Source organism: Panthera uncia, chromosome F2 (genome assembly GCF_023721935.1).
Source record: "Panthera uncia isolate 11264 chromosome F2, Puncia_PCG_1.0, whole genome shotgun sequence".
Classification (NCBI taxonomy): domain Eukaryota; kingdom Metazoa; phylum Chordata; class Mammalia; order Carnivora; family Felidae; genus Panthera; species Panthera uncia.
The window spans coordinates 41,880,480-41,908,263 of NC_064812.1; the positions used below are offsets into that span (position 1 = coordinate 41,880,480).

A 27,784-nucleotide genomic window follows, 5' to 3' on the forward strand; every position below is an offset into this window, starting at 1 on the left:
GTCTACACTTAGTGAATATTAATTGAGCTAAAAGCCTAAAATAAAAAATTAAGTAAATTTATTAATGGCATGATTGTATATACTAAGACAGTTTAAATTATTTTCCAACATATTCAAAATAAGAAAGATAAATACAAGGAGTTAATGCCTAATTAGGGATTCAGATTACTTAATAAAATTAAAAGTTTTTGTTGTTTTTGTTCATTAATGGTGTAGTTTCACTTTGATCTTGAATCATATAGGAAAGAAGGGTAAGCACTCCTATTTTGCAAAGATATAAACTATGAATTTTAATATATGAGTAAGCAACTAAGTTCTTACAGGGTTAGAAACAGTTGTTTGGTTAAATTTATGGTCTGGGAATAACTGGGAATCTTCAAAACTGTTATCTTATTACTAATTCAAATTTTAACCCCTGACAAAAGATAAAAATGGCAGCTGCATTCTTCTGAACCATTTAGGGTTATTTAAACAAATTGTAAACTTGTGAGTTGAGGGACATTTCAAACAAAGATTTACAGTGCTTTCTTCTTGGTGGAAGAGTCATTATATAAGCTAAATTATTGATTACCTGTGAAATCCTTTTGAAGTTAGGAGAGAAACAGGGGAGAAAAACTTTTTTAACCAAACTTGTTATTTTTATAATTTATTAGGGTAGTTTTTTTGAGACCAGCTTCTTATCATACACTGCTTATTTCTGGTAGATAACATAGTAAAAAAAAAAAAAAATCAGGGGGAATCTGGAACTTGGATACACAGTGTATTAATTCATCAGTGCTTAAAATGTTCTCTGTGAAGAGAAATGATTAAATCCTAATTTGCTGGGTGTCCAAAAAACTCCACAGTGAGACTTTTATACTGTACTGCTTATTAACCACCCCCCTGCCCCCGCAAAGTGGCTTTCGTGTTACAGGTATAAAACTACCTTTTGGGTATTAAGTATAGGCTTTTGTAATTTGAAAACTACATATATAAACTGTAGTTTTAATTAGTGGTGTATTTTAAAAATACAGTGAGTATAGAAGAGAAGTAATATACAAGTATCTGTTTACATTATGACTTTGTGAACATACAGTCAATCTTTTGGGATAACAACATTGCTCTGATAAATGAATTTGTTAATTTATACATTACAAAACCCACTATTTAAACAAGAACAACTTTTCATATTTTAAAGGGAAGAATTTATTATTAGAAATAAGCCTTTTAAGTGCTTGTGTCAGTGTGCACATTGCCATTTTCTCTGTATTAGCATTTTTATTTAACATATTTGTATATTTAATGTGCTTTTACTTGATTTGACATCATCTTGAATCTTCATAATTCTCAGAAGTTTATAATCTATAATCTTAGTTATGCTTCAGTATAAAATATGCCTGTTAATCTCACCAAACTCTCCCATTCTTAATAAGGTAAATATTACTGCTTATATTTAACATATTTAAAGATATATACCTGTTTTGTAAGGCTACCTCTATAACACATTGATATATGTCTTTATTTTTACTTTTCTCTAATATCAGATTATATTTTGTGTTTTTGCAGTCTATTTGACCTTCAAAATTCATAAATTTTAGAAGTCCTTCTGCTTATAATTTTTGTGACCTTCTCTAAAACATTTTTTATTTTTTACTTCGTTATGCTTACTTGTAATGTTTCAATGAAAATGAATATTTCTGATAAAAGCATTTTAAAATTTACATGGGAGTGTAATGTCTGTATATAATAGTGGTTCTTATACTCCTTTATACATACTAATTTGGAATAGCAATTATGTGGGTTTTTAAAAGTTTCATTTTTGTCTGTAGTTTTAACCTTCCTTCTTGCTAGGTTTTAGAGTTAATAAAGGGAAGACTTGCTACTTTGAATTACATTGATATTGTATTGTTTTACTTTTGAAAATTGTAAGATGACAAAAAGAATGAAAAGTAAGGAATTTATATAATCTACAAATTTTTCATAACATACTATATATCTTATTATTTCATTTGTATCTCTTAAATATCTGATAATTTCTGGCAATTTAATTTCATTAGTAAGTGACATATGGAGAGTTTTAATTTTGTTCCTCATGTTCTACTTGAACTTATTCCAGCATTTTAATCATCCATATAGAGTGCATTCTTAACTATGTTACTTATTTATCATTTGGAAAGTGTTCTCTAATGTTGAATGTAGTGTTTTTTTCACTAATGGTCCGATACTCCCTTTCCCCTCTATAACTTATTTTTAAGTTAGGCAGAAGCATAAATTTAAAAAAACCCAAGAAAAAAATTACATATTCTTAATCAGTAGCTTCATGTTACTCATGAAATTTGTTTGTTGAAAAAGTAGAATTTTTAGATACATTGTGTTTTATGTCATAACAAATATTGTTATGTCACAGTTTAAATTACGCTAAAACTAGTTTTCTCTGATAGAAGTGCGTATTTTATGAAAGTTACATGTAAATTTAACAGGCTTTCAGTATATAGTATATAAGCCATTTAAAAATACTTCATTAAAAATGCCTTTTGTTTAATCATTCAACATGTGATAAATACCTGCTAGGTTCCAAGTACAGTATTATGCTCTGCTGGGGATACAGTAGTGGATATGAAACCTTTCCCTGTGAACTTTACCTGACCAATGGTTGAAAGACTGAAAGGCCAACAGAGTCATGTGGTTTAGGATCTGTAAAGAATAAACACCATGGTATCTAAAATTGTATAGTTAGGATAACATTCTGATAGTTGGGCATACCCAAAGCCATACAAGAACTTGATTTTGGTTTTTTTTGGACAGATATAGAAATCCTATAGGAGGACAGTACCTCCTATCTATGGTCTTCTACTATCCTAGAAATCATGGACCTTGGTGATTTTTAGATCAGCCCAGGAGAGCAGGAGCAGGGGATCTAGGGCTAAGGTGTGGGAATAGCAAGGCCCAAAGTGCGGTAAATGTCCCTTTATACCATTTAAGAATGTCGGGCTTGTGGGAACATGTGGCATCTCTTTGAGAGCATTAAGAAAGGCCTTTCTTTTTTATTTACTTCATTGGCCTTAGGTAGTATTTGCAATTTTTTGTCCTTTTAAGAGCTTGATTTTAAAGTTAAGGATGCAGTGAGAGCTGTATATATATATTATTGAAATTTTAAATTTAGTCATTTTAAATTTCAAGGATTAAATTTTTTTGTTTCCAATTTTCTTTATAGCTCTAAAGCTTGACAATTTGATGTATACTAATTATGAAATGATGCTATAAATATGCTCTTGTCTTCATTTGATTTACATTTAATGCTTTTTTGTGTGCTGTAGTGCAAACTTGGATGAGGAAGCACAGGCTGGTACGAGTTCACTACAGGTAATGTTGGATCACCATCCAGTTGCTATTACAGTGGAGGTGAAGCAAGAAGAAGACATTAAGCCCCCTCCTCCACTGGTTTTAAATTCTCAACAGAGTGATATTTTAGAGCAAAGAGAAGACCATGAATTAGTACATGTTATGGAAAGATCTTTGTCGCCGTCACTTTCCTCTGTTGACATGAGAATGACCTCGTCTCCATCTTCTATCCCAAGGAGAGATGATTTTTTTCGGCATGAGCGTGGAGAACACTTTAGGTCACAGTTAGGGTATGACCCTCAGATTCTGCAAATGCTGAAAGAAGAGCATCAGATAATTTTAGAAAATCAAAAAAATTTTGGATTGTACGTTCAGGAGAAGAGGGATGGATTGAAAAGAAGGCAGCAGCTAGAGGAAGAGCTGCTAAGAGCAAAAATTGAAGTGGAGAAGTTGAAAGCAGTTCGCTTACGGCATGATCTGCCTGAATGTAATAGTCTCTAATATTTTTTTTTAATCTTGCAATTTGATAATTTTAATTTTGGCCCAATTACTTTCATTTGGTAATATCCTAAGCAGGATACATATACTCTTAAAAAGTGTTGTTAGTCTCAATTGTGAAAAAGCCTTTTTTTTTGACATTATCCAATTATTTAATTTTCTTTTGACATATATTAAAACGTATGCATTGGTTGGCATGGTTATATATTTTTTGTCTTCAATTTTTTTTTCTAAGAAGTTTAATTGATGGCCTTACAAAAGATGTCTTATTTTGATCATTAAAATAGAACATACATGAAAAAGATATACAAACATATTCTTTCAAAGTTCTGAGTCTTCAGCATTTTAAATTAGAGCTTTGAAAACTGTAGTTCAAGGTTTTTAAGTCCGTCTAATTTAGAAACAGTACAGGCCTGATAAGAGAAGCTTGTCTGTATGACATTGATTTTTATGCTTCCCTGTGTTTTGAAGAAGTGGTAGAATTTTAGAGAGGGAAGGTATTTGGAAATCACTTTTTTCCACCTCTTCAGTTTAGAGATATGAAACTGAGGTCAATTGGAGAACTCAGTGACTTGATGTAACAGAGCTGTTTATGGCAGAGCAAGGACCAGCATTCAGTTTTCATTTCTCTGTAGGTTTCTCCCCTGCTATTCCATAGAAGTAAAAATCCACTAAAATATATTCCATATGAAAAAATTATAGAAGTGTTTATTTCATCAAAATTGCTTTTAAAGATTCATAGTTATGAAATCAGGGGACTTCTATCAGTTACCCCTAGCCTTCTTCCCTTTTTTGTCCAGCAAAATAAGATGTTCTCTGTCTGGACTTATATATTTTGGCTATAAGATTTAATGTCGTAATCATTTTTCATATCTTATTCTGAAAAAGATTTATTTCACAGTAAAAAAGTTAATGAACAAAATTAAAATTTTACATAGAAATAGCAAAAAATAGTTATGATTTAATATATATTATTGTAAATACTGCTATTTTAGTATTTGCAGAAATAAAATCCCAATTCTGAAAGCACATTTTAAATTTAAGTGAAATTTTTAATATGTATATTTTTGTTGGTGCTTTGTTGAGGAAGGATTTTTAAGCCAATCTTTAGAAATGGGTAGGTGGAATTTCAGTATTTCATTACAGTGGAAAAAGGATGTTTAAGTCAGAATGAACAACATGGGAAAAGGTTTAGAGAATGGGGAGAAGTGAATCAGGGAATACAAGCACAGTGGTAGGCCAGGTGATTTTAAGTGGATACAGAGAGGGCCAATTAGGACTTAGTTACCTAGACTAGGATTAAATGAATAGCTACTATTAGCTCCAGCAAAATTTTTACATGCAGTACTCCAGGAATTTGCATTTTTATGTGAAGATTTTCAACTTAAAAATGTTTGCAAATAATTCAAAATGTTTTAAAAACTACATAGACAAAACATGTGAGTGGGCCTCATTCGGCCACTGGGCTTCCAGTTTGTTGCCTTTGGAGTAGAGTAATGGTTCACCAAGAGTAGCGTTGACCAGCAACATCGCCACCACTTGAGAACTTTGTTAGAAATGTAAATCCATTTCCTTTTGAATCAGAAACTCTGGAGGTGAATCCAGCAATCTGTTATAAACCCTCTAGAGATTCTGATGGAAGCTAAAGTTTGAGAACCACTAGAACAGAGTATTTGGAATGTAGCTTGATGCCTAAATCATACTAGATTCTCAAAAAATTTTGCTGAAAAGAGGAGGTGGGTGAAGGTGAATTGAGGGACATTAGTTTGGAAGTTGATTGGTTGATTGATCCAGATTATGGATGACACTGAATGCTGTTTTTAAATAATCACAGTTGAATGTACAATAAGTAGTCATTGAACACTTTTAATTAGAGGGATATAAATTAGATATCTGAGTTAGCATTATAATAGCATTTGTGGGTTGGGCATTTAGTGAGAGGAAATTAAATCCAGAATTAGGTTATGGCTATTGAAATAGAATTAAAAAAACCTCTCCTGGTACTATTTTAGTTTGTAGATTGCTTAATTTCATTGGCATTTTATGTCTGCTATTAGAGCTAAATATTTTATTATGAAAATGCCTTGCATGCATGATATACCTCTTTTCAGTACTTCCATCTTTATGCTGTGATTTTTCTTTAAGTCTAAACTGGACTCAAGAGATTAGAATCTTATAATTCTAATTTAATGTTTTTACAATATAATTTTAGTAAATACATCCTTGAAGTAGTCAGTTTTAACTTTTGAAATTATTGGAAGCATATTACCATATGTAATGTAATTCATATTATAATCTTAGCATGCTGCTCCTCAGAATTGATGTTAATGTTCAATTTGAATGTTGACTTTGTGCAGCCAGATCAGTTTTCCAGACTCTGCTCTGTGCAACATTAAATTTGTGAGATGTTTTCTAGGAGAGCTTTGTGTTCAAAAAAGTGCAACACATTTATTTTTGTGTGTGGTTAGGTTCTAAAATCACTGTGGTAGGTAACAAATTAATATACAAAATTGCCCTTGAAAGTTTTTTTGCTGCCCGTAATAGTCTTCTACAGTCATATTTTCCTTCAGCATTGTTCAAGATTGTTGTTTCTTTGGTTGTGTCAGGTGACAGACTCCTTAGAATTTAGGGACTGCGTAGAAGAAAAAACTTTATTTTTATATACATTTAAACACCAGAATTGTACTTATTGCAGTGAGTTTACTGCAGCATTTTTCTGAGTCAATCTTGTTTAATTGTAATTTGCAAAAATTTAAATGCCATGAACTTTACCTACGAAATGTAATGCTGAAAAACATAGGTAAGAGTGATTTTATTTTTAAAATGTAGACTTGATTCTGTAAAAGCATACTAAAATTGAAAAATAAGCTAAGTCAAAATATCCTTTCATTGAGTATATTAGTAATTTGGATAACAGGTTATTTTTGCCACCTTTGTATCTTATCCACATGAACTTAAATGATACATTGTTACTTTTACAACTTGATTTTTCTAAACTAGGTATGATTTATAATGGCATCCTGAAAAACTTAACAAAGCTCTTTTCATTTCTAAACATACCATTAGATTTCTTAAAAATTTCAAATTAAGTACTTGGCTTTTTTTGTATGAGACATTGAGTGTTATTTTTGAAAGATTTCATTCTACCCTGTTGCATCTTTATTTATGTGAAAATGTTTAGACTATGAATTATTTCCACGTGCCTTCTTTTAGAGTAATGTCAAATTTTAAATAGACATGCAAATAGAGTGTGACATATTGTATTTAATATATACTGTAGATGATGGTGGTTAAATGCTTTGTTAATACATATCTTTTAAATACAGGGTGATGCATTGTACTGATTTGTGTACTCTTTATGTGTCATAAGACAAAGAATTCAGTACTACTGAGAAAATTTTTTGGATGGGGCGCAATTGAAATACATTTATTTAAATAATTGTGTTTATAGTGGATACTAAATGTACCGTGTCTAAATGTCATAATATATTTTTTTTAGATGTTAAGATCCACAAATTCTCAAAATCAGTTAAGTATTTGATGGTGAATTTGATTGTAAATATGTAAAAATAATTAGATGAAATATGGTTGTAATACTTAAATACAAAAAAGTGAGTTCTTAAGATATACAATCTAATTAAATGTTAACAGTCATATTAAATGTTTGCATATGATTTTGAGAAATTGACTCAGTATATTTTTATATATTTTTTAAATTGATTAAACCTAGTAGGTATAATTTGAATTTATATCATTTTTAGTGTTCAGTTGCTTCGTAAGTAGTGGAAAGCCATATAAATTAAAATAAAATTACCACCCAAAGTTAGCCCCAAAATTTAAATTAAAAGAGATATATCATTAGACTTACACTTTGTTAGTAGATCTTTAAGGTCTTAAATTATGTGTGAATTCACCTCGTTAAAAAGATTAAGAAACTCTTCAAATAGGAAAAGTTAAAAGCATTTTGCAGTAAACCTTTATATGCCTGCCACCTAAATTCTGCGATTATTGTTTTGCCATATTTGCTTTATCGTGTATCCATCCATCAGTTCATTTTTAAAAATAAAACGATGGGGTGCCTGGGTGGCTCAGTTGTTTAAGCGTCCAACTCTTTTCAGCTCAGGTCATGATCTCACAGTTCATGAGATTGAGCCCCGTGTCAATTCTGCGCTGATAGTGCTGAACCTACTTGGGATTCTCTCCCTCTCTTTCTGCCCCTCTCCCACTGGCTCATACTTGCGCTCCCTCCCTCTCTGTCTCAAAATAAATAACCTTAAAAAAAGATGTTAGACAATTATAAAATAAAACAGCTATTTAAAACATTGGATAATTATTTAGAATACTTTCCCCTTAAACAATTAAGCATAAGTATTGTGAAATGGAATTCAGTATTTGTGTGTGTGTGTGTGTGTGTGTGTGTGTGTGTGTGTGTGTGTTTTGGGTAAGATTTGCAAACAGTGAAATATACAAGTTTTAAATGATGAGTTGTGACAGGTGACTCCACTTGTGTAGCTTATATCCCTATCAAGATTTAGAACATTATTCTCACCCCAGAAAGTTCTCTCCTCCCCTTTCCTGATCAGTCCCTTGGCACATCAGGCAATTGTTCTAATTTTTCAAAAATCATAGATAAGTTTTGCCTGTTCTAGAACTTTATATAATTGGACTCATATACTATGTTCACTTTGTTTCTGTTTTCTTGCACCTATCTTAATGTTTTTAATATCCGTGTTCATTCATCCTCTTATTAGTAGCTCATTACTTCTTGTTGTTGAGTAGTATTCCATTGTAGAAGTATACCTCAGTTTGTGTATCCATTATTTTTTGATGGACTTTTGGCCTATTTCCAGATTTTGGCTATTATGTATAAAGATTCTGAGTTTTCTTGTATAAATTTCTAGTAGACATGATGCTGGATTAGGGAAGACCTATATGTTTAAGTTTTTAAGAAACTGCCAGACCTTTTCCCAAAGTGATTGTATCATCTTACACTTTCATCAATAGTGTATGGGTTTCTTTTTTTATTTTTTTAAATTTTTTTGCATGCTCAATGATTGGAATGTCAGAGTTGAAATTCATAACTTTTCTTATATTTAGATGAATTTAAAATGCTGAGCAGAAAAATGCTGAGCATGTAGTTTTAATATCTGGGAATATTGTAGTTTTATTTAAGTTTTTTTTTTTTTTTCTATTTTAGCCTCTACTGCATATATGCTTTGATAAGAGTATTGAGAAATGTGATGAAATGTATAGTCCCTGTCATGCTCATAAAGTATTCTGAAAATGATATTTAATGCAAAGAAATATCTTCTGGGTTTATTTTATACATAATGATATTTAGATGACATTAAATCTCTCTTATTAAAACTGGATGATTACTGGTTCGGAGGAACTTGTATATTAATGATTGTAAATTTTTTAGTGTAATAAAACTGTTTCAAACCTTAAATTTATATTGCAGTTATATGTTAATTATATTAAAAATTCTGGTAGGTTTTGGTAATTTTAAAACTCAAAAAATATAATCTGGGAGAGTATTTACATTCTTTGTTGAATTTGATTGTATGAGACATTTTAAATTTCATTTGCTCTATTGAAACTGTGTATTTGGAATTTTTGAAAGAAAAGGAAGAATATTAGAGACTTGGGTATATGAAATGTATAACTAAGCCATCCAACTATAGAGTAACTGTGCTTAGGAATCATTTAGATGATAATGTTCACTATCAATATTAAAATGACAATATCTCCCTCTTCCTCTTTTATCAAAGCATGGTTTTAAGCATCATGCTTACCTTGTGAATCTGGCTTATAGGCATTTAAGTCTTTTGTTTATGCGACTGTTTTTGGTCTTGATTTGTAAAGTACATTATTGGGTCAAGGGGGAAATAGATCAGATCAAGTTTAGAAATAAAAATTATAGGGGCGCCTGGGTGGCGCAGTCGGTTAAGCGTCCGACTTCAGCCAGGTCACGATCTCGCGGTCCGTGAGTTCGAGCCCCGCGTCAGGCTCTGGGCTGATGGCTCGGAGCCTGGAGCCTGTTTCCGATTCTGTGTCTCCCTCTCTCTCTGCCCCTCCCCCGTTCATGCTCTGTCTCTCTCTGTCCCAAAAAAAAAAGAAATAAAAATTATAGTTAGAGTGGAATTGTTGGGGGTGATTAGTCTGGAACATAGCAAATTAGTATTTTATGTATTACAAATAGTCTAGATGTAGGAGGTTATGTTCCTTATGTGTTTAATTCCCAATATCTTTATTCTTCTTTTTGGAATTTCTCTCTTTCCTGCCTTAATGACCTATATTTAAAATGGGACTAAATGGGAAAGGGACAAAGACAAGATGATGATGATGGTAGTTAATAGGTAGTATGTATTACATGTCAAGTACTGTTCTAAGTGTTTTACATATGTTAGCTAATCTAATGCCCACAAAAAAATCTGTGAGGTAGGTACTAGTATTACATTCATTTACAGATTCATGAACTGGCATAGAATGGGAAATAGCTTGTCCAGGGTCTCAAAATTCAGACCCCATCAGATTGGTTCATACTCTTGTCTTCCTCCTACTGTTCTGCAAAAGAAAGGGTATATCTGAGAATCTTCCGATATTTCAAAGTTAATTATAAGTAATTTCTGAATTCTCAGTTTATTATCTATTCATTTTTTTCTTGGTGCAGGAAGGGTCTTGGACACAAGTCAACTCTTTAGGCTCTGGGAATACAACAGGGTATTTGATTTGGATGAAGACATACTTTTCACCTTTGTTTTACTGCAATCCTGTGGAATCACATTTTTTTCTTGGATAATGTAATAAAAGATAAGAGCAAATTTAAAAAATGCAGAATGGTATTATTAGTCTTTCATTCAATGTACATTGACTACTACTGGTAGAAATAATGCAAAAACAAAACTAAAATTGCACACCACAAAATTTTTTGGAGTTCAAAAACTGATCAAGTATCCTGTCTTTTTTCTTAATCCTAAAAACCTCCAAACTTTATCTGGGGAAAATCAAGGTTGGTTAAAAAAAAAAAAAAAATCAATAAATGACAACTACTAGTTATCTAAAACCTGGTAAATTTTCTTGACTAAAAAATTGATGGAGTAATACAGTTTTAGTAATATTTAGATAATCAAAATCTGACTTAGCAAAACTGCATTTGGTAGAAATTATGGTTTTAAAAACTAATGTTTGCAAAAGCTGTAATCTGTAAAATATGATTCATAAAAAAGTGACCAAGGAATCAAATCTTTGTTATAAAGTTTACTTGGAAAATAATCCTGAAGGTAACAACTTAATAAAAATGAAAATTAAAATGGTCAATAATGGAGATGAGTTCAAAGTTAATTCCTAAAGCTACTTTCACATGAAAATTAATTTTAAGATAATGCTATCAATATTTTTATAAGTATGAAGTCAAATGCACTTTGATTCAAAATGGCAGTTTTCAAAAGTACCTATTATTCTGGGCATATGGTGATGAGCAAGATCAAAATAGACCCTTCCTCGCAGGACTTCATAGTTTAGTGGGGAAGTAATCTGTCACATAATTAATTGCTGAGATAATGTTGAAATAATAAAGCAAGATCTATCTAGCTTGGTGGTCAGGAAATTTAAAGTCTATGACTGGGTGAATAGAAGTTAATTTGGAATAGCATGTTGGAGGAAGAGGTAGAAGGTTAGAAGTAACATGTTTTCTTAGAGACCATTAAAACTAATGGATTTTAAGCAAGAAGGATACTTAATGAGATCTACATTTAAAAATAGATAAATACAGTAAATACAGAAAATGGCTTTAGGGAGTAGAGGTGGCAAGACATCTCAGGAGACCTGTTGGGAAGATCCTACAATAGTCCAGATCAGAGATGGTGCTTTGAAGAGTAGAGGTTATGGAGAAAGCAAACAGTACAAAGCTTTGAGAGCTATGTGGGATCTAGAATCACCTGGATTTGTGGTTGATTGGCTATGGAACTGAGAATAAAGGATGTCAAGGATGATTTCCAACTTTTTGGCATGAATCAGGGTGGTGGCACTCTTACTGAGAAATGAGAAAACTGCAGGAGAAGCAATTTTTGGAGAGAAGACAAGTGGGCCTGATGAGATGTTCATGTAGATTGGTCTGAGGGGCAGTTATGTACAGATATACAGAACTACAATCATGATCTGGGCTAGAGAAAAAAAATACAGGTTTATGCAGTGGTAGTATCAACTTAAGGAGAAAGGCACATTGAGAGGACGTAGAACTCCAGTCTGATGCACTGGCAAAGATGTTCAAGAAGAAGCAACCAGAGAAGTAAGGAAAAATTGAAATGTGTTAGAGAAGCTAACCTAAGTAAAAATAGGGTTTAGTATTTCAAGTAGGAAGTAGTCAACATTGTCAAATGCTTTTGAGAACTCTGATGAGGACTAAAAAAATATCTTGTGGATTTATTGGCAAGGAGTTTGTCAGTAGCCTTTAACGGTATAGTTTTGGTGGAGGACTGGACTGGAAACCGGATTGGAGTACAGATCTTCCTTGACTTATGATGGGTTATGTCCTGATAAACCCATCATAAGTTGAAAATACTGCAAGTTGAAAATGCATTTATACACCTAACTAACCTACCAGTCATCATAGCTTAGCCCAGCTGACCTTCACCATGCTCAGAACATTTACAGTAGCCTATAGTTGGGCAAAATCATTTTTTTAAAAAGTTGTATTTATTCATTTTGAGAGGGAGAACAGGAGAGAGTGAGAATCCCAAGCAGATTCTGCACTGTCATCACAGAGCCTGACATGGGGCTTCAACTCATGAAATCATGACCTGAGCCGGAATCAGGAGTCAGATGCTTAGAAGACTGAGCCATCCAGGCGCCCTGGGCAAAATCATGTAACACAAGCCGTTTTGTAATAAAGTGTTGACTATCTCCTGTAATTTATTGAATAGTGAGAGTGAAAAACAATGGTTTTGAGTGTATTGGTTGTTTACACTCATGATTTGGTGGCAGACAGGGAGCTGTGGTTCGCTGTTGCTGTCCAGTTTCACGAGAGGATTAGACTACATATTGCTAGCCCAGGAAAAGACCAAAATTCAAAATTTGAAGTTGATATTTTCCCATGGATGTTGAAAATTTATCTTTAGTTCCCAGAGCTTTAAAATGTTAGCGGTAAAATAAAATGTGGTAATTATCATGTTGTTCTATTTAAACTGAGTTTGTATGACTTTGAGATGATAAGAATTTGTATTCATTGTACTCATGCTAATGCTAGCATCTGATGTTTGAATTTCTCAACTTATAAAATACTAACAGGAGTATGACCAAATATTTTTTCATACTTTTTAGTAACATCTAATTTTCTTATGTTCTTATTTTTGTTGAAATGATCTTTCTGCTTAAAGTCATCTCTAATAATGTGGTTTTATTTTATTTTATTTTTTTTGTTCTAGTTCACTCAGCCCCTAAAGAAATTACAGTGCCTAAGAGACAAGAAGAGGAAGAACCTGATAGCCTAGTTAAATATTTCAGTGTTGTTTGGTGTAAGGCTTCAAAGAAAAAACACAAAAAGTGGGAAGGTGATGCTGTTCTCATTGTAAAAGGAAAGTCATTTACATTAAAGGATTTGGAAGGCAAAGACATTGGAAGAGGTATTGTGATATTACATAATGCTTATGATTTGGCCTAAAATTAGTATATATCTGAGGTTACATAATTAAAATGATTGGGTTTTATAAAGTGTTAGTTTAAGATGCTCTTTAACTAAATTATAGTAGTCAGTCTGACAGTCTTTTTATTTTTTTAGTGTTTATTTTTGAGAGAGAGAGAGAGAGAGAGACAGAGCATGAGCAGGGGAGGTGCAGAGAGAGAGGGAGACACAGATTCAGAAACAGGCTCCAGGCTCTGAGCTGTCAGCACAGAGCCTGACACAGGGCTTGAACCCACAAACCGTGAGATCATGACCTGAGTCAAAGTCATACGCTCAACCGACTGAGCCACTCAGGTGCCTCATCAGTCTGACAGTCTTATGTATACTAACTCACTGAAGCAAATCCCATTCCATGGATTCATTTTCTCTAAAGTGAAATGGTTAGTCAGGGTATATACAGTTATTCTGGTATTTTTCTGAGATTAAGCAGTTTGTCTTAGTGTACTTTTCTCCCCAGAATGCTAAATGATTAAAATTAGAAAGATGTTGATGTCAGGAGTGGAATATTATCTAATTTCAATGATATCCAATAAAATTTTGAAAAAAAAAAAGGTAATGGCTAGGAATGACCTAGATTAATACATATAAATTGGAGGTTATCATTTCTGTTATGATATAAATGTTGCCAGCATGATTTGTACTAATACAGGTTAGCTCACAAATTCAGAATGCTTAACACCAACCATGCTTTTTGGCATTGTCTTCAATCATTCATTCATTCATTCATTCAATAATATAGTTAATAGTTTTCAGTAACCGTTATGTGCCAAGCACTATGCTAGGAGTAAACATTCAAAAATGGATATGATTTATAGTTTAGTGGGGACAAGACAATATAATTGATAATTAGGAGGCAATAATAGAATTGTTTCATTGAGAATTTGTACTCAGTGCAATAGGAAATAGGCCATTTAGATCTGCCCAGGAGGCTGGGGGAAAGCTTCATAAGAGTAATTGCTTAAGGTGGTATTTGAAGGATAGTTTTGTAGGGTATGAGAAAGGGGCATACAGAAGAGGGAGTAGTATATGCAAAGGTATGAAAGGAGAGAAGTAAAACTAATTCAGTGTTTCAGGAATGTAGTCTGTGAAGGTCAGGGACAGAGTGATGAGTGGAGGCTGAGCTGAATTATCTGCAACAGAACTTTTGTATTATAAAAATATTGAACAACTATTATATATATGTTATTCTCAGCTTTTAGAGGAATTAAAAAGAAAATTACAGTTCATATTCCATGTTGTTGGTTAAGGTAGATTGGGGCTAGATTTTAGGAGAACTTGTTTATACCTATATGGTGAAATTACATTCTAAAGCCAGCTAGAGAGGTAAAATTATCAAAATTACCCTGGAATATTCCTTACCCATAAGGCATAGTATACATGGTTTTGTGTATGTGCAGTTTATAATAAAATGGTCTTTCAGTTGCATGTAGCAAAAAATGCAAATCAGGTTTCAAATAGTGGGTTTTTACTCTGCACAAGTAGAATCACCTAAGGTGTTTTTATTTATTATTATTAATGATAATGCTCATAGGAAATGCCAATTTCTGTGTCTCTGCTACTGTTTTATTTATTTTTTATTTTAATTTTTTTATACACTTATTTATTTTTGATAGAGAGAGATAGAGCACAAGTGGGGGAGGGGCAGAGAGAGAAGGAGACACAGAATCTGGAGCAGGCTCCAGGCTCCGAGCTGTCAGCACAGAGCCTGATGCGGGGCTCAAACTCACAAACTGCGAGATCATGACCTGAGCCGAAGTCGGATGCTTAACTGACTGAGCCACCCAGGTGCCCCAATTTATTTTTTAAATGTTTGTTTATTTTTGAGAGAGAGTGCGAGTGAAGGAGGGGCAGAGAGAGAAGGAGACAGAGGATCTGAAGCAGGCTCCGTGCTGATAGCAGCAAGCCTGATGTGGGGCTGGAACTCAGGAACTCCTGAGATCATGACCTGAGCAGAAGTTGGATGCTCAGCCAACTGAACCACCCAGGTGCCCCACCTAAGGTGTTTTTTAAAAATACCAGTGCCAGGTCCTGACCTGGCAGGATTTATTTGGCCTGGATGGTGATTTATTTGGCCTGGATGGTGGAGAGAGGCACTGGCATAAATATATTTTAAGTTTCTAGATTTGACCGGGGCTCGAACTCATGAACCGTGAGATCATGACCTGAGCTGAAGTTGGATGCTTAACGGACTGAGCCACCTAGGCACTCTGGTTTCCAGGTGATATCTAATATCTAACCACTGCTTTAAGCAATAAAGAGGATTTTATTGGCTTTCCAAATGAAAACATCCAAACATAAGACTTTATTGCTTAATTATAACAATAAGTGTATCAACTTGGAGTTGATTTTGTAAGTTATTGGCTCTAATGGAGGCAGTTTTTCTTTTAAATGAATTGAATGTACAACATTTAAATATTGTTAATGTAGGGGGGTGCCTGGCTGGCTCAGTTGGTTAGGTGTCCAACGTCAGCTCAGGTCATGATCTCAAGTTTGTGAGTTCGAGCCCCGCGTTGGGCTCTGTGCTGACAGCTCGGAGCCTGGAGCCTGTTTTAGATTCTGTGTCTCCCTCTCTCTCTGCCCTTCCCCTGCTCATACTCTGTCTCTCTCTCTCTCAAAAATAAATAAACATTAAAAAAAAAAAAAAATATATATATATATATATATATATATTGTTAATGTAGGGATAGAGCCTCAAGAAAAAAACCGAAGACTGGAGTGCTGCAGTTGCTAATAGCTCATGGTAATTTGGTTAAGTTCATCTGACCATCATTACGTGATACCCAGAAAAAAAAGAGTTGTGGGAAACAAAGCTCAAGACTTTTAAGAAAGTCTTCTGGAGATTCAGAGATGTTTGAGAGAGTCATCTCTGTAGATCAAAGTGAAAGGAGAGATTCTGGAGTTAGACTTCTAAAGATGCCTCAAAATTAAGTTTATTCTCGTCTCCCATTTACATGTAACTCAGGTGAATAGTAATTGGATTCTATATGAAGATGAAAATCTTTATTGATGTGGAGTGGTCAACACTGCAGTTGAATTGAGATAGTTTGGGGAATGGAGGGATGGGTCTTTTGCATTTAGGAACACCAGCTAAGTAATTTCTTCCTATATCAGAGCATTAAAATTAAAAATTGTTCTATCATAAATAATTTAAGAAGATACATTGGCTACTGTTTGGCCCAGACTGTAAGGTTTAGCCCAGTTTTAATAGGGTGAATTGTAGCACTTTATAGCTAATTTAAAAGGGTCCTATCATGTTTTCTAAAATGTGACAATCTTTTACTTCATTTTTAGAGACTTAAAAACATTTATGGTATGCAGTTCTTGCCTCTTGTAATGGCCCAGTAACTACACATTTAATGTAGGCAGGCACAGGAATCAAAGATTCCACCACTCTATGTATCTGGTTAATGAGCTCATTTTGAGCATACTGTGACTGACTTACTCATATTTATATTTCATTAGCACCTTGCATATGGCAACACTTAATAAATGTTGAATTAATACTTCAGAGAAGCTTGATATTATAAAATACCCCACTTTTTAATTCAAGAGCTAGAACTTAGACTATCAATGACCTTTTGCCACAAATGCATTTTTACTTTGCTATCTCATGTGGAACAGTAAAGTACTGATTGTGGCAGCAGTTGCTTTTATTGCTAGTTTTCCACATTTCCACTTGTTTCTAAGTGGAAATAGAGATGCCGTGGTATTTCTCTAGTTTATTCACAAGAAAGGAAGGTCCCATATAGCCTACAAAACTCTTCTTGGCTTGATTTTCAACAGACAACAGATGGCAAAACTGTGAGTACAGTAAGTTATGTTTTCTTTTTTTTAAAAAATTTTATTTTATTTTTTAAGAATGTTTATTTTTGAGCGAGCAGGAGTGGGGGAGGGGCAGAGAGAGAGGGGGACAGAGGATCCAAAGCAGGTACTGCACTGACCAGCAGTGAGCCCAATGCTGGGCTTGAACTCACGAACTGTGAGATCATGACCTGAGCCGAAGACAGAAGCTTAACCGACTGAGCCACACAGGTGCCCCTAATATTTTATTTTTTTAAGTAATCTTTACACTCATCGAGGGGCTCAAGCTTACAACCCTGAGACCAAGAGTCTCATGCTCTACTGACTGAGCTAGCTAGGGCACCCTTGGCTATATTTTCTTTAGATTTTTTTTTTTTTTAACGTTTTTTTTATTTTTGAGAGAGAGAGAGACAGAAATACAGAGTGTGGGTGGGGAAGGGACAGAGAGAAATGGAGACAGAGAATCCAAAGTAGGCTCCAGGCTCTGAGCTGTCAGCACAGAGCCTCATGCGAGGCTCAAACTCACTAACTGTGAGATCATGACCTGAGCCGAAGTCGGACACTTAACCAACGGAGTCACCCAGGTACCCCAGCCATATTTTCGATAATTAAAAAAGGCCTTGCTTTCTCTAAAGCTTGGCTAATTTTTATAGTTTTATTATTTATTCCTTCTGATTTTTTTAGTGTTTTGTGTTTTTTTTAACCAAAATGATAAAGTATGTTTTCATTCTGCTCCTTGGTTATACAAGGCTGTTTGCATTCAAAGTACAGTTTTCATTCTGTACAGTTATGGGAAGGTGACTATGGTATCACTAATTATGTCATCTTAGAGGGTCAGTAAATTAAATTCACACACTCCCTTCTCAATTTAAAGGCCTTGCATATAAATTCAAAGAGCTTGAAAAGATTGAAGAGGGCCACAGAGTGATGATTGGTGGAAAAGAAGTAGAAGTCATGGGCATAATCTCTCCAGATGATTTCAACAGTGGCAGATGTTTTCAACTTGGAGGAGGAAGCCTTGCTATCTCAAGTTCTTCTCAGGCTGCCAAGAAGTGTTTCTCTAACCCCTTCAAAAGTGTTTGTAAACCAAGTTCAAAGGAAAATAGACCAAACGGTTTCCAAGATTGTAAACCACGTCATGACCCACATGCACAAAGTAAGATGTAAAAAATAATTTGAATATTCTGTTTTTACTGTCAAAAGATATTGGCATGTGAATTAAAATTTAAGTTTTGTTTAAAGTTTTCAGGTGAAAGTATATATTATTCTTCAGGTGTACAACTGACATAAGGAATAATGTTGAAGCTATATAACAATATAGTTTGGGAATCATTTTATAAATAAATGCCTAATTCTAAGAATACAGTAGTGAAGAATACTTGTGTTGAAGGAAAAATATACAAATTGGAGATGTATACACACATCATACATGTATATGATTTTGAATAATATCTGATATTTCAGCAAGAAGAAATATTAGTCAATGCATGAGTCAGGATTATGTTTATACTTCTCTTTTGACAACTGTATGTTTTGATCACATCCATTAATGTATTAAAATATTGAATGATGAGGTGTCATGTAAATAACTTAAATTTTACTTATAATCATTAAATTTAATGATTTAATTTTAATATTAATGAGTCTAATTTAAAAATAATATTAAAAATAAAACCTCACCTGTTTTTTGATTGTTTACTTAACAGGGATTTCTTCAGTGCCTTTTTTTGCAGTGTAAACTGTCATCAGAGATCTTCTCATTTGTTGAGAAGACAGACAAATAAATTTGGATTGTAAAGCAATAGTAGATGTCGAATTTGGGGTATCAAGTAGGTTGCTTTCATAGTAGTGGTAAAATGAAAAGTACATAAAGCAACATAATTAAGTATTTTTTGCAAGTATTATAGAGATAGAATTTTTGAAATAAAGGGACTGTTGAGATCAGTCTCTTCCCTTTGCATTTGAAGAAAGTAAGGCCCAGAAAGATGAACCGACTTGCCTAAATTCAAAGAACTATTGACATTTTTGGGATAAAACCCCAAATTAAAAATTCCTAGCTCTATATGAGCTTACCTGAGACTTAATTGAAAGAAAGTGGAAGCTTCTGCTTCTGTTTTTTCTTTTATCCAAATATTTTATCTGTCCCACCAGCTCTTTCAATAGGCTTCCTTCTCTTTTATTCTTTCTCTCTGCCTTCCTATTACATAATAGAGGGATGTGGGGAACCAAAAAGAATAATGTGCTTATTTAAAGATCTGAGTTAGAGTCCCATTTTCCCACTGAACTAACTGGTTCTTTGTCCTCTTGGGGCAGTCACTTGTCTCACAAATGGGTATGTCTCCTCAAGTCTACATTGTGGGTTCTAATCACTACCATAAAGACATAGAGTGTCTGCTATATACCATGTACAATAAATATTTGTTGACTGAATGAAAAATTTTATTGTGATAACATATATATATATGTGTGTACATGTATGTATGTATGTGTGTGTGTGTATATAATATAATAAAAGCCCTTTGTGTTAATGATTCTCATTTATTTATCTTGCCAAGGGTAGAACTAGGTTGTAGACTTAAAATGAAAGCATGAAAGATTTTGTTAGCATTAAGTCGTGCCTCATTATTGTGAAGATAGAGAGAGGCATCTTAAAATTTGAACTGGTGTCCTGTTATTGTGGTGGTTTAGGTTTTATCTTTCCTGAAGATGGATGCTTTGTTAGTTGACTTAGATCCTATGGTCCTTCTTGCTTGAGTGTATTATCCTTCCCTCTTATCTTTTCTTTTTCCCCTTTGTATTATCCTCACCTGTTCTCTTTTTTCCCCTTTGTGCTTTTCACAAGAGAAAAAATGGGGCCATTTCTTGGTTAGAAATCCACAAGGAATATACTCTTGCTCTGCTACTGGAATATAGAGGAAAGCCAAGAGCTAAGTTTTCCATTTTCACTTCCTAATCCTCTGCCTGCCAGGAATTGACCTCAGAAATGGGAGTTCCTTTTAGTTGCTCAGAAATCTAGGAAGATCCACAGAAAACTTTCCTCTGGGTAATCACTAATGGTAGACATGACCAGACTCTCATTCCTGTGACTGCATATTTCTGCATTGCTGGATATTGTTTTAATCTACTAGAACCTATTTTCTTTATCTCCCCTTCTCCTTTCTGTTCTCTTTTTTCTTTTTGTTTATTTAAAAAATCTATTTCATTTTTTTTTTAATGTTTGTTTATTTTTGAGACAGAGAGAGATGGAGCATGAACAGGGGAGGGCCAGAGAGAGAGGGAGACACAGAACCCGAGGCAGGCTCCAAGCTCTGAGCTGTCAGCACAGAACCTGATGCGGGGCTTGAACTCACGGATGGTGAGATCATGACCTGAGCCGAAGCTGGACACCCAACCGACTGAGCCACCCAGGCGCCCCAAAATCTATTTCATTTTTTAACCATGATGCAGACATATAAATATATCCCAAAAATAATTTTGATGAATTTATTACCTGACTTTAGATTAATTGAGACCTGCTTTCTAGTTATATTTGAGTTTGTATTTTTTGGTGATATTTTAATAAATCTTGAACTGTATTAGCATATATCTAAAGAATTACATTATTATTCAATGGTTGCTTTTATTTGCTGCTTTGCAAAGATAAATGCATTTGACATTCATGAACGTAGTAATTAACTTGAAGGAAATAATGATGGTGAAGTCAATGGAAAATTTGTCATCCTTTCTCAGTTCTCCTGGTTAATAGAAGAAGTAATAGTCATTGTTAGTGTGTACAGAAGTGAAAATAATGGGAGGCTTTATGTTAAATTTGGGGTGCCTTTCCAAAATAAGAAGCTGTGATCATTCGCAAGTGCAACTTGGCAAAATTCCAACCTGTGCTTTTAGTTGGAAATCGTTCTCTTTGCTCTGAATACTGAGCTATTAAATGTGTGGCTTACTGAATACTCTATTAAACAGTAGTGAATTTTAGTGGCTTTTTTTTTTTTTTAAGTTTATTTAGTTTGTGGGGTCCCTGGGTGGCTAAGTTGGTTAGACATCTGACTTTGGCTCAAGTCATGATCTCATGGTTTGTGGGTTCGAGCCCCGCTCCAGGCTCTGTTCTGACAGCTTGGAACCTGGATCCTCCTTTGGATTTTGTGTCTCCCCCTGTCTCTGCCCCTTCCATGCTCATGCTCTGCTCTCTGTCTCTCTTTGAGAGAGTGAGAAAGAGAGAGAGAGTATATATGAATGAGTGCAAGCAGGGGAGAGGCAGAGAAAGAGAGAGCGAGAATCCCAAGTATGCTCTGAACTGTTAGCATAGAGCCCAATGGCCAGGCTGGAGTTCATAAACCATGAGATCATGACCTGAGCTGAGATTAAGAGTAGTTAGGCACATAACCTGCTGAGCCACCCAGGTGCCCCAATTTCAGTGGTTTTGGAAAGCCCTTTGAAATTCTCTGCCTGAAATCTTACATTGATAAGGCATGAGGTTTTATTTTTTAATTTTCCACTCTTGCTTAGTATCACTGTTACTAAACTTCAACTTTTTTGCCACAAAGGATGGCAAACAGTTCTAAGTTATGAGTAATTAAAGCAAGATAATGTAGTTGCTGACAAAGTGAAATTGCAATACATTAATAGGTAAACTATCATCTTTTTCTTAAGATTCTCTTGTAATGTCACGACCAGACAATAATCACCAGTGGATGTTCAATAAGAACTGTTCTCCTATTGTGGATGTAGTGATAGATCCTTACCTTGTATATCATCTTCGACCACATCAAAAAGAAGGGATCCTATTCCTATATGAATGTGTAATGGGAATGAGGTAGGAAAATAATTTGTTTATTCTGACTTTTGATTTAACCTGTAACATAATGGTTTTCTAGAAAAAGTCTGATAAAATGAGTCTCAGTATATCATGAATTATGCTTAATGTGTGCATTTATTCCAAAAGTGGTTCTTGATGGAATCCCATGTGCCAGATATCTTGCTAGGAGCTGGGCATACAGGAGTCAGGACCATGGGTCCTATCCTTAAGTAGTTTTTAAGGTATTTGAAGAAATAGGTAAATATAGTCAACCTTAATGTGGTACAATAAGAGCTCACTAGTATGAGAAAGGCTTATGAGGGCAAAATTGAAGTAGCTGTTAATTCTGCTTATGAGACTTTTGAAAAAAGATTTTCTTCTTATCTCACTTCTACTTAAAAAAAAAGGAGTCTTCCCTACTCCCTTTTAAATATTTATTTATTTATTTATTTATTTATTTATTTATTTATTTATTTATTTTGAGAGAGAGAGTGTAAGCAGGGAAGGGGCAGAGAGAGAGGGAGAGAGAAAATCCCAAGCAGGCTCGGTGCTGTCAGTGCACAGCCCTATGCAGATTCAGGGCTTGATTTCATGAACTGTAAGATCATGACCTGAGCAGACATCAAAAATTGTATTCTAAAAAAAGAAAAAGAAGAACTGGATTTTTAGTCATCTGAGTCACCCAGGTACCATCCCCCAAAAAGGAATCTCCCTCATTCCCTTTTAAATGGAGTTTTCTGGTAAAGAACTGTAGCATCCTTTCTTTCTTTCTTTCTTTTTTTTTAATGTTTATTTTTGAGACAGAGAGAGACAGAGCATGAACGGGGGGGGGGGGGGGGGGGGGAGGGGGCAGAGAGAGAGGGAGGCACAGAATCGGAAGCAGGCTCCAGGCTCCAAGCCATCAGCCCAGAGCCCGACGCGGGGCTCGAACTTGCGGACCACAAGATTGTGACCTGAGCTGAAGTCGGATACTTAACCGACTGAGCCACCCAGGCGCCCCCGTAGCATCCTTTCTTAAAGATATTTTAGAGGACACACGCACACAAAAGCTTGATAAAGGAAGTAAAAAAGAATCAAAGGAACCTGCTAACATCTTGTTATATTTCTATATGTATTTCCTTTTTGTTTTGCTTTTAATGCATAGGCCCTTGATTTTTAAATTGATTATTTAATAGGGAGTTGCGAATGTAAATTCCCTCACACTCTTTTTTTTTTAAGTTTTTAAATTTTTATTAAAAAAATTTTTTTTAATGTTTATTTATTTTTGAGAGAGAGAGAGACAGAGCATGAGCAGAGGAGGGGCAGACACAGAATCGGAAGCAGGCTCCAGGCTCTGAGCTGTCAGCACGGGGCCTGATGGGGGGCTCGAACTCACAAACTGTGAGGTCATGACCTGAGCCGAAGTCGGACACTCAACTGACTGAGCCACCCAGGTGCCCCAATTCCCTCACACTCTTAAGAACCCTTTGCATGATGACAGCTTAAGGAAATGCTATATCCCAGAAACTTTCTAGACTCCTGTTCTTTCTCAAATCTGCTCTTTTCTTTGGAGACCGTATCTCATTTGGCCTGGAAAGCAACTTTAATTTCATCTCTCTCACTTTCTCAGTTTAATCAAACCTCAAATTTTAATTTTGAACTCCTAAATATCCTTTGATTCCAAATCTTTTCTGGCACCACACTGCAGCAGTGCTAGTAATTGACATTACACGATTATGTTTCGTTTGGATTTTTGCAGTGGCATCTAGCTGTTTCTGATGCTCCTCAAATTCACTCTTATTGCCACCAGCTTGATTTTTCTGAAAAACAGTTCTGAAAATGGCATTCCCTTGCTTAACATGCTTCAGACTCTCAGAACTTACAGGAGTGTTACCTGATCTGTAACATGCACTCTGCTTGTGATTTGTGGGATTATTTTAGTTGGACATAGACAAGCCTTGTTTTTTAATTCTGATAGTAGTATATTTAGTTAATGAATTATTAGAAAAAGCAGCATTTAAAATTTTTGGTTTCGTTAATCATGCTTGGACTTTTCAAATAAATCTAAGTACAAAAGGGAGTTGACTTAAAGAAAAATAAATAATAACATATAGTATCACATATATGGCAAAAATTGTGATGGTAGTCACGAAAGACTGATGTTTGGGAGACATTGACTTGCAAGATACAGTCTGAGTTTTCAAGGATATGTATGCTCATCTTTAGTCTCTGGCTATCTTGCCAGGTTCATAGCCTTTGTATTTCCTTGTTTGGAATTCAGTTCAAGCTCCCACTGTGTTGAACTACTTGATTCATATAGTGAAATCTTATTTACCTTTGTTTGACAAGATCCATCTTCTCAGTGAAGACTTCCTGTTCTCTTCCCTCCACTGTGGAAGGATGGATCACTATTTTATCTCTGCCACTCTATATCTCAGCTGGCATTTGGTTTTGCATTGGCAAGTTGTTGATCTAAAATGGTAATAATGGGAGTGCCTGGCTGGCTGGCTCAGTTGGTAAAGCATGCAACTTGATGTCAGGGTTGTGAGTTTGAGCTCCATATTGGGTGTAGAGATTATTTTTAAAAAATTAAAGATTTTTAATTAAAATTTTTAAAAATCTTTAATTTAAAAAAAATGTTTATTTTTGAGACAGAGACAGAGTGTGAGCGTGGGAGAGGGGCAGAGAGAGAGGGAGACACAGAATGGGAAGCAGGCTCCAGGGTCTGAGCTGCCAGCACAGAGCCCGACATGAGACTCAAACCCTCGAACCGTGAGATCATGATCTGAGCCGAAGTCGGACGCTTAACCGACCTAGCCGCCCAGGCACCCCCAAAACAAATCTTAAAAAAATAAAATGATAATGACTGTAATTCATGTTTGTGACTTTTTTCTGTACTTTGAAATGGAAAACATATAGTTGAATTTTGGTTATTATTTTTACTAATAAGAAATAGAATGAATTAAACTATAATCAAACTGGGGGCCTCTGGGTGGCCCAGTTGGTTAATATCTGACTCTTGATTTTGGCTCAAGTCATGACCTCATGGTTTGTGAGATTGAGCACTCTCTCCCTCTCTCTCTGCTCCTTCCCTGTTCGCGTGCATGTGCATCTATGCACTCTTTCCCTCTCTCTCAAAATAAATAAAACAATTTAAACTATAATAAAACTCCACTTTTTAAAAATTTTAAGTTCCAGTTAGTTAGCATACAGTGTAATATTAGTTTCAGGTGTACAATTTAGTGATTCAACAATTACATACAACACTCATTGCTCATCACAAGTATACTCTTTAATCCCCATCACCTATTTCACCCATCCCCCACCTTCCTTCCCTCTGTTGACCATCAGTTTATTCTCTGGAGTTAAATCTGTTTCTTGGTTTGTCCCCCTCTCTCTTTTTTCCCCTCTTCTCGTTTGTTTTGTTTCTTAAATTCCACATATGAGTTAAATCAATATCACTCATCATCAGGGAAATACAAATCAAAACTACAATGAGATATTACCTCATACATGTCAGAATGGCTAAAATCAACAACACAAAATAGATGTCAGTGAGGATACAGAGGAAGGAGAACTCTCTTTTTCTAAATTTTTTTTAATGTTTATTTTTGAGAGAGAGAGAGAGAGAGAGAGAGAGAGAGAGAGAGAGAGAGAGAGAAACAGTGCGAAAGGGGAAGAGGCAGAGAGAGGGAGACACAGAATCTAAAGTAAGCTCCAGGCTCCAAGCTGTCAGCACAGAGCCCGATGTTAGGCTCGAACCCACAAAGCATGAGATCACCTGAGCTGAAGTCAGATGTTTAACCAACTGAGCCACCCAGGCACCCCAGAAAGGAGAATCCTCTTACACTGTTGGTGGGAATGCAAACTGGTGCAGGCACTCTGGCAAACAGTATGGAGATTCCTCAAAAAGCTAAAAATTGATCTACCCTATGATCTAGCAATTGCATTACTAGCTATTTACCCAAAGAATACAAAAATACTAATTCAAAGGGATATATGCACCCCAATGCTTATAGCAGCATTATCTACAATAGCCAAATTATGGAAAGAGTCCATTGACTGTGAATGGATAAAGAAGATGTGTATATATATATATATATATATATATATATATATATATAATGGAATATTAGCCATAAAAAAATGAAATCTTGCCATTTGCAATGACATGGTTGGAACTAGAGTGTTATGATAAGTGAAATAAGTCAGAGAAAGACAAAACCATACTTATTTTGGTACTATCCTTAATTCTTTTGATTTTATAACATGTATATACATATATACGTATATATATACGTATATATGTGAAGAGCTTTAAAAGCTATGAAGTGATATAAACATGCCACTTAATATTCTTTATTATATTTAATTTTAATTTGTATTAACTGAGTAGGTCCGTAGGATAAGTCTATTACTAAGTTACATGTATTAGATCAATATTTAGTGTTTTTTCTTATAGTGCAGGGAGCTATATGATTGAGGAGTTCATTTACTGCTTGAAAATCATAAATACAGCTCAATTGGTCTTTCTGGTTAAGATTATAATATATTTTAAACTTTTTTGATAACTGATGCTGAAACTGATAAAAATTGCTCAACTGTTAGTGATAAGAAGCACAGTTATAGTTATTCAAATGTATATATAAAATTGGGATTCATTTCTAGTTTCTCTAAATATATATGTATGATAATATCATATGATTTAGATTCAACTGTCAAATTTCAGATTTGTTTTAGTAATTTAGTTGATAGTAAATATGTCACGAAAAAAATTACAAATTATCAAAGATGCAAAAGATATGTTGTAAATCACATGCATGAAATCCTAGAAAAAAGATTTAGAAGGGGGTAGAGTTTGTCCTAATTACAAAACTATCAGTTTCTGATTTTTTGACTAATAAGTGACAGTATTAGGGGCATAAAATATTTAACTATTGTGACTAAAAGAAGTATAATTATTTCTAACAGAGTGAATGGCAGATGTGGAGCTATTCTTGCTGATGAAATGGGTTTAGGGAAAACATTGCAATGTATTTCACTCATCTGGACTCTACAGTGTCAGGGACCCTATGGAGGCAAGCCAGTAATAAAGAAGACACTTATTGTCACACCTGGGAGCTTGGTGAATAATTGGAGGAAAGAATTTCAAAAATGGCTAGGAAGTGAAAGGATCAAGATATTTCCTGTTGATCAGGTAAGAGATTTTTAACACAGTTTAGCCTTGGTCATTTTCTAAATCTCTGTGCTTTTTTTTTTCTTCTTTTTCTTTTGTTTAAAAAATTTTTTTAAATATTTATTTATTTTTGAGAGAGAGAGAGACAGAGACAGAGACAGTGTGAGTGGGCGAGGGGCAGAGAGAGAGGGAGACACAGAATCTGAAGCAGGCTCCAGGCTCTGAGCTGTCAGCGCAGAGCCTGATGCAGGGCTCAAACTCACGGACCATGAGATTATGACCTGAGCCAAAGTTGGACGCTTAACTCACTGAGCCACCCAGGCACCCCCTTAATTTTTTTTTAAATGTTTATTTACTTTTGAGAGAAAGAGACAGTGTGAGCTGGTGAGGAGCACAAAGAGGGAACACAGAATCCAAAGCAGGCTCTAGGCTCTGAGCTGTCAGCACAGATCCTAACCTGGGGCTTGAACCCACTAACTGTGAGATCATGACCTGAGCTTAAGTTGGACGCTTAACCAGCTGAGCCACCCAGGTGCCC

The 27,784-nt window shown here is 34.7% G+C and overlaps 1 protein-coding gene across 4 annotated transcripts in view; it reads left to right on the forward strand.

Annotated features, from left to right (window-relative positions):
- The window catches only part of RAD54B (RAD54 homolog B), a 95,314-nt gene that overhangs the window by 41,141 nt on the left and 26,389 nt on the right, over positions 1-27,784 (forward strand). For 2 of the 4 annotated variants that reach the window (XM_049633141.1, XM_049633140.1), the window contains exons 2-6: positions 3,297-3,808; positions 13,245-13,442; positions 18,177-18,458; positions 21,947-22,109; positions 27,042-27,267. In XM_049633141.1, coding sequence (XP_049489098.1) covers positions 3,346-3,808; positions 13,245-13,442; positions 18,177-18,458; positions 21,947-22,109; positions 27,042-27,267 — 1,332 coding nt within the window. In that variant the 5' untranslated portion in view covers positions 3,297-3,345. The remainder of the gene's footprint in view (positions 1-3,296; positions 3,809-13,244; positions 13,443-18,176; positions 18,459-21,946; positions 22,110-27,041; positions 27,268-27,784) is intronic. The other 2 variants (XM_049633142.1, XM_049633143.1) reach the window with 1 other exon arrangement.